The sequence below is a fragment of the Penaeus japonicus genome, unplaced genomic scaffold (genome assembly GCF_977035675.1).
Source record: "Penaeus japonicus unplaced genomic scaffold, GWHDUDI00000001_assembly GWHDUDI00000008, whole genome shotgun sequence".
NCBI lineage: Eukaryota > Metazoa > Arthropoda > Malacostraca > Decapoda > Penaeidae > Penaeus > Penaeus japonicus.
In genome coordinates this window covers 20,064,226-20,071,725 of record NW_028234410.1, presented here as the reverse complement: position 1 = coordinate 20,071,725, position 7,500 = coordinate 20,064,226, and the positions used below count along the sequence as shown (strand labels likewise).

Genomic DNA, 7,500 nt, shown 5'->3' with positions numbered 1-7,500 from the left:
CACTTACGCCATTGTGTTTATTGTTCGAAAGACGTCACATTTTACTTTGCTTTTAATGGTCTAAGCATAAGTCCTTCGCTCGAAAAATAAGCAAGCGATATGACCAGAATAACTATCATGGGGGACGAAGCACTGGTCTTATTGACATTCTCGTCGAGGTTGTATGTAAATGATCTAACTTGCTATTTGAGGCTGCTGCTAATAGATATTTTAGTCGTCTGTTGCATTTCCTGGCCCCATATGATGTTAAAGTGTCACCAATCCAGTTCAAGAGAATGCTTGCAGTCTCTCAAAGATAGTGCTAAAATTAATACGAATTTTCCGGTCATAAAAAGCACAAGCGATTGAACTCCAGTCGATCTGTTTAAACATTCCACTTAGCCAGTTATGTCCTAGTAACCGTACGGTAACCGAAGACAGTGCGGTATGGGTCCGGTAACCGGACACTAACATTCTCTGATTACGGACAACTGAGTTGCCAGTTACCCAATATCGGGAGTTGCCATTTAGTCATTAAGTCCGTCCGGTCGAGCGCATGTATGTTTGCTCTGTGCTCAGCGAGAGCCTAAACTCTCGAGGACTCTCTGCATTGTAGAATCGCGAGTTTACTTCTACTACGAACAATGGAAGCACTTGAGTACTCGTGTGTTGATATGATAGGTACTCCACCCTCTCGTGCGCCGTTTGATTACGCTTTTGTTTCGTCGAGTGTGAATTATGCAGGGGTTATATCCTTATTTTGGGGATGTTCCTCTCTCTCTCTCTCTCTCTCTCTCTCTCTCTCTCTCTCTCTCTCTCTCTCTCTCTCTCTCTCTCTCTCTCTCTCTCTCTCTATTCTCCGTCTTCAGAAGCAATTTTAGGCTCAGTCATGGCATATTGTTGATAAGGACCAATTTAGGTGGCGTTATTTGAATTTATGTAAGTAGAACAGTGGCTCTGCAATGATACCCGCATAACGAAAATGATACATATATAAGGACGCGGGAAGAGGCATGTGCAGTGTCGGGATGGCAGCTGGCACGAGGGGGGGGGGGTTAAGATTAAGGGGGTGGGGGCTCGATAAAGGGGGTAAGAAGGGTTGTGGGCGAGTGAATAGAGACACCCGGACTTCTTATTAATGACAGCACTCCTCTCTCTCTCTCACTCACTCACTCTCTCTCTCTCTCTCTCTCTCTCTCTCTCTCTCTCTCTCTCTCTCTCTCTCTCTCTCTCTCTCTCTCTCTCTCTCACTCTCTCTCTCTCTCTCTCTCTCTCTCTCTCTCTCTCTCTCTCTCTCTCTCTCTCTCTCTCTCTCTCTCTCTCTCTCTCTCTCTCTCTCTCTCTCTCTCTCTCTCTCTCTCTCTCTTATCTGAACAACAATATATTGATGTATCAGATATGTTGATCTGATAGCAATTTTATAGAAAATGAATTGGGAATGATTATATCTAATTAGTCATCATCATCACTATCATCATTTCCACCTTAATTATCATCACCACATTATCATTATCATCACATCATCATTATCATAATCGTCGTCATCGTTCCCGTCATCGTAATTGTTATTGTTATTGTTGTAATCAATATCATGAATATTATGCTAATAATCTGGTTTTGTTCCTAGTGATTTAGTTGGTATTATCCTTATCAGTGATAACATTCCCAATAATGTTACCATCGTTATTATCATCATTATTCATTTATTTATCAATATTAGAAGAAATGTAATCTGATAATAATCTTGACTCGACTGCTTACCTTCCTAACCAATATATATAAATAGCGCTAATAAATAGGATAAAAGTAATAATTAAAATACAGATAGTAAAAACAATACAAGTGACATATATATAACACAAATAACACATACTAATCCATCAAATATGTGTCCGTAGTATTACAACTACAACTACAGCCCCACAGTGAAGAAAAGAGTGCATGGCCCCTGTCCCCATCACTCTCTGCGTAAGAAGACCTGTAGCGTCATGAGAAGCCCTGTAGCAGGAGGTTGTTGAGGGGAGGGAGTTGGAGTAACTGAAACTACCTCCACGTGGCTGAATCTGACAAGAAGAGAGGGTGGGGGTGGGGGTGGGGGTCCAGGGGTGGGGATGATGGTGGGGGAGGGGGGGTGAGGGATGAGGGATAGAACGGGAGAGGGGGAGTGCGGGGGAGGAGGGGAAGGATAGGGAGTAGGAATAGAGAGAAATAGAGCGGGTGAGGGGAAAAACAGGAGAGAGGGGAAGGAACATGAATGAGCGGAGAGGGAAAAGGAAGAGTCGGATGGAGATATGGGGGAAAGGAAAGGGTAGAAGGGGGAGGGGGCAAAAGTAGTAGTGAACTGTACTCGTCTTTCTGTTTCTGACACTCTCTCTCTCTCTCTCTCTCTCTCTCTCTCTCTCTCTCTCTCTCTCTCTCTCTCTCTCTCTCTCTCTCTCTCTCTCTCTCTCTCTCTCTCTCTCTCTCTCTCTCTCTCTCTCTCTCTCTCTCTCTCTCTCTCTCTCTTTCTCTCGCTCTCCCACTCTCCCACTCTCCCGCTTTCCCTCCCTGCCTCCCTCTCCCTCCCTCTCCCTTCCCCTTTTTTCCGGGTTTCCATGTACTTTCTTCAGCACATGTATGCTTACGTATATATTACAGAGGAGGGAAAAGCGGGAAGAAAAGGAAGGCGAGGGAGCGGGTGGGAGGGGGGGTAACAAGTAGCCTTACCCCCCCTCTTACCACTTACCCTCCCCCACCCAACTCCTGCCTGAACCTGGGGTGGTCAGGAGATGGGGTAAGGGGGTGAGGGTGAGGGTGAGGGTGAGGGGGTGTGAGATGGGGGAGGGGGGGAGGGGTCACAAGTAGCTAAGACCGGCCCCTGTACAGACCAGTTGCCAGTGAGGGCTGTTGTGCGCTGTGGCCCGCGATGTGATGGTGTAAGCTGTGTGATGATGCTGATGGTGATGTGGTGCTTGTGACAGTGACTGTATAGTGATGAGAGTTCGCTAAAAAAAATCGTTTTATTTTTTTTGTGTTCATTTATTTATTTGTTTTGTAATCATCTGTGTGTCACTTTTTATTTCGATACGCGTATGCAAATAAATGTTTTAATTACGGACGTGCGTTGTGATCAATGAAATTATTTGAGAAATAACTGTGCAATGTGGAGTATTCAAAACATTTTATGGCTTACAATGTTTCGTATTATGTGCTGGTGTGTGACATATTTCCGCAATGCGAATACATTTACATGGAAGAGAGAACATTTTTCAATATTTCGAAAGTTAAAGGGGTGTATTTTTTAGCTGAATATTCAGTGTTTGATGCAAGTTTATGTATTTACAGTATAGAGAACCCAAGTTATTAGGTATGCATGATTAGGCACAAAATGAAGTCATTACAGGCATATGTATGCATGACCTTGGATCAGAAAGAGTATGTATGTGTGCAGATACCTAGATCAATCAGTTAAATATTTTATGTATATAAATATATATCGTTTATATATATATTTTATGTATATGTATATAAATATATATATGTGTGTGTGTGTGTGTGTGTGTGTATGTGTGTGTGTGTGTGTGTGTGTGCGCGTCTGTCTGTGTGCATGTGTATGCAAATTGGTAGATAGATAGATGGATAGAGCGATAGATGGTTAGATAGATAGAAGGATACAATATATATTTAGAGAGAGGAGAGAGATGCCAGATTATGATCTCAGGTTCTGCACGTTCTCCCGATCTGCTTCCTTCCCCTCCGCGTCCCCAGACTGCATCGTGCCCGCTTGGTCAGCCAAAGAGATATTCAAAATAAGCAAGGCCGAGGATGATCCTTTGCGGAACATGACACTCATTGCATCAGCCGCGAGATGAGATCATCACGTTTTATTTCTGTCACGTCATCAGTTGACATCTCATCGCTCTTTTTATCTCAGCGTTGACAATTTGTGTCAAGTTGCTATATAGCACCCTTATATCATTATCTATTGTGTGCTCATACCGTGCTATGCCTTTTGCCTTCTATTCGCGATATCGAATTATATCTTACAACGAAATAAAACTTACCACTAAATTTAGGGATATGATCTAAACACCATACATCTTTTGACCAAAGACTCCCATATATCACAGCTTTCTCAAACAGACGCAGGAGCATCACATCATATTTGCTCCCTCTGCGGGATGTGGTTTCGATCTTGTATTCACACCAGGGAGCCTCGACGTGCTTACCACACGGTATCATCACTGCCCGGAATGGTAACCGCCCGCTTCTTGTGCGCACTTGCCGGAACGAATCCTCCTCCGGTGGGTTTTGGTCGGCACAGTGTCGGTAATGGTGTCGTGGTGTCAACGCGCTCCGTTGCTAATGGTTGGCGTTTTACCGTGCCATGAGGTGTATTATAACGTCAACTCTGGGATGGTCGGTATGACGATTCTCGTTAAGTCCCGCGAGAGAGAGAGAGAGATCCTTTCTGAAAGCTCATCCTTAGCATAACAAGCAAGTCCTGTATATCTCCCAGTCCGTCATGATGATGATCCAAGATAAGGCAAGATTATAGCAATCAGAGACGGAGACTGAGTAGAATTCTAAAGCCATTCGCTACGAAGAACCTCCTTAAAGCCTTCAAGAGCCGCGCTGAAGAACCAAAATCCACATATAATAAACGACACTTTAGTATGTATGTGTAGATAATGTATACGAAGGTAAAGGAATCGCCGAACCAGAATATAGGGCATGCGACCGTCAGATTATTAGAATGATGCATGTGTTGTAGAAATGCGGAACCGAAAGGCTTATAAGGGGCGGTGGATTAAATCACGTGTCTTCTAACGTGCCGGCACGATCACACAGTCATATGTGAATGAATACATGCGTAGTAAGGTGACCTGTGTAGCTTGAGTGAGACTTTCTTTTTGAAAAAAAAAATATGAATAATGAATGGAGTTGGTTAGGTTCGTGTAAGAATAAAGCAAAGGCATAGCGTTACTGTACATGAAAGGACGCAGATGTTTGTAAATGTATATAAGAACTCGTCGGTTACATACGTATCAACCACAATACGCATGGAGACAACAGAGTGACTATGAATCGAAAAGATTTCCCCTCCTTCCCCGTCCCCTCTCTCTCCCTCACTCCCTCGCTCCTCCCCTCGCCCCCTTCCCCCCTCTCTCCTCCACCCCTAACTACTCCCTCCCTCGCTCATCCCAAGGGAATCGGCCCTTTAGACTAGGAGAATATAGATCAACTTGCTTGTTCCATTATCGGAGTCGCGTCCTGACTGGTAACGAGTTTTTAATCCCGAGTGTTAAGTTCGTCTGTAGGTAGGTTAGATTTCATATCGAGTCGTTCTTGTTTAATTAAATGGTAAGACTAGAGAGAGTGGTGTACATGAATGATAGGCTTTTATTCATCAATGTATCAATAATAATTGATTTAGCTTTTGTTTCAGACAAGCATAACGAAATGCTAAATTGTCTTGTGTGTGGCAACTAAATGCTAAATGACGCAGAGAAGAAATATAAAATCGTCATCCGATAACACATCACACGATATTTATTTTTAGACATGGAGTAATATGAACATCTGTTAGATATGAGGTAGGTTACATGCATTGTAGGTCATGGAGAAACTTGTACATACATGACACGCTAGTACAGTTCGAGTACGATTGGTATTCACACTGACTCATGGCATTTCCCCTTTCTGTTAGTTTCTCTTGGCAATAAATATATAGTTATTGGAACTATGATATCGATATAAAGACTCAAAAAGCTATCTTCAATCTTGACGATTTCATGTCACTTCCAGATCCACCTATTTTTGTTGTTATTAAAAAACTAATCTCGAAGTTCCTCGAAAGCCAAGTAGTGTATTGAAATATTGATATCACAAAATATTAGGGAGACTTCGTAAGACTTCCTTTTTTCCTCTTCTCGAATATTTAGAACGGACAGTTTAACAGAAAAGAAACCAAAGGAAGAAAATCAGAAATTACCAGAGAACCAGAAAGAAAAGAATAGAAACGAAATCAAGACACACAAAGAAAAAAAGAAAAAAAACTAACATATTTTTGAAAAAGTAGGAAAAGCCGAAACTGTTACATACAGATGAGGACTGCGTAGCCAGGACAAGCCGCAGACCACATTTACAAACATGGTATCACTCAAGTCTTGCGAGTCCAGCCCCCAGGTAAGTGCCGACGGCTTTTGCTCGGAATCTGACCTCTTTTGCAATGCCGTTCGTGACTCTAATGGAATTGAATTATGCATTACATGCCGTCATAGAGTAAAAAGAATTTCATCTCATGTGATAACAAACAGACATTCTGATGTTGAATGTTGTATTTTATATATGGAAATGTATTTCTATTATGTATAATGGCACAAAAGCTAGTGCATACGTTTGTGTAAGAAAGAGAGAGCGAGAGAAATCGAAAGAGAGAGAGAGAGAGAGAGAGAGAGAGAGAGAGAGAGAGAGAGAGAGAGAGAGAGAGAGAGAGAGAGAGAGAGAGAGAGAGAGAGAGAACGAGAGAGAGAGAGAGAGAGAGAGAGAGAGAGAGAGAGACTAATCACGTCAACCTGTAGAAAACGGGCATCGGATACCAAGTGAAATCATAGAGCGGCACTGTTGGAACCCAGCACCTCCTCGTCCGCTGGGAGATTCCGAGGACGTATGAGACGAACTAAGGTCATTCATACATCTGATTTACTGCGACGTGGAGGAGAGAAACAAGGGAGACAAGGAAAGCGCACATACGGCGGGACAACGGGTGTTCACAGAGTCCCCAAGCTGTCACCCGGGTGTTACGGCGTCCAAGGAGTCCATGACATACGGGGTAGGATGGCTCTCTCTGCTCCTCGAAGGACAAGGGGACCGCTTGGGGATGTAATAGGGCTATGAAGAGCTTCTCCAGGCGCGCGATATTGGCCAGGCCTTGTGCTTTGTCGCGGTTGGGGTTTGGGTTTCGCTGGCTCTATTTCTCTTGCTCTCGCGCTCTCGCTCTCTCGCTCTCTCTCTCTCTCTCTCTCTCTCTGTCTCTCATTCTCTCACTCTCTCTCTCTCTCTCTCTCTCTTTCTCTCTCTCTCTCTCTCTCTCTCTCTCTCTCTCTCTCTCTCTCTCTCTCTCTCTCTCTCTCTCCTTCCTTCCTTCCCTCCCCCTTCTTTCTTTCCTTCTTCCTTTCTTCCCTCCTTCCCTCCCTCCCTTCCTCCCTCCCTCCCTCCCGTCATCTTCCTCCCTCTGCCTCCCTCTACCCTCTTCCTCTCATAGTACATTTCCTCTCTTCTCTTCTCTTCCTCCCTCTCTTCTGTCCGTTTTACGTGCGGATCACCTTGTATGTATGGCGCGTGTGGAAACCTACGTAATGGCGAAATGGAAGGAGAAACACGATACCCTGCTGTCAGGTAACACTCGGTCATGATACGTAACACGAGTATGCAACCTTTTTTTTTTACCTTTTTGCACACTTACACATTCATACTCAGACGCACACGCAGAAGCACACATTTTTCTCACACATGCAAACTCTATCCGCTTCCAGACAC

General features: G+C 43.7%; 1 protein-coding gene across 6 annotated transcripts in view; it reads left to right on the top strand.

The window, feature by feature from the left end:
• LOC122247399 (uncharacterized) overlaps positions 1-7,500 on the top strand; it is a 411,544-nt gene that overhangs the window by 127,678 nt on the left and 276,366 nt on the right. The window contains exons 1-2 of one of the 6 annotated variants that reach the window (XM_086539186.1): positions 2,828-2,894; positions 5,904-6,147. The exons of 4 other annotated variants lie outside the window; for them this stretch is intronic. In XM_086539186.1, coding sequence (XP_086395312.1) covers positions 6,112-6,147 — 36 coding nt within the window. In that variant the 5' untranslated portion in view covers positions 2,828-2,894; positions 5,904-6,111. Of the gene's footprint in view, positions 1-2,827; positions 2,895-5,766; positions 6,148-7,500 lie in introns of those variants that run through there. One more of the 6 variants, XM_086539185.1, reaches the window with a different exon arrangement.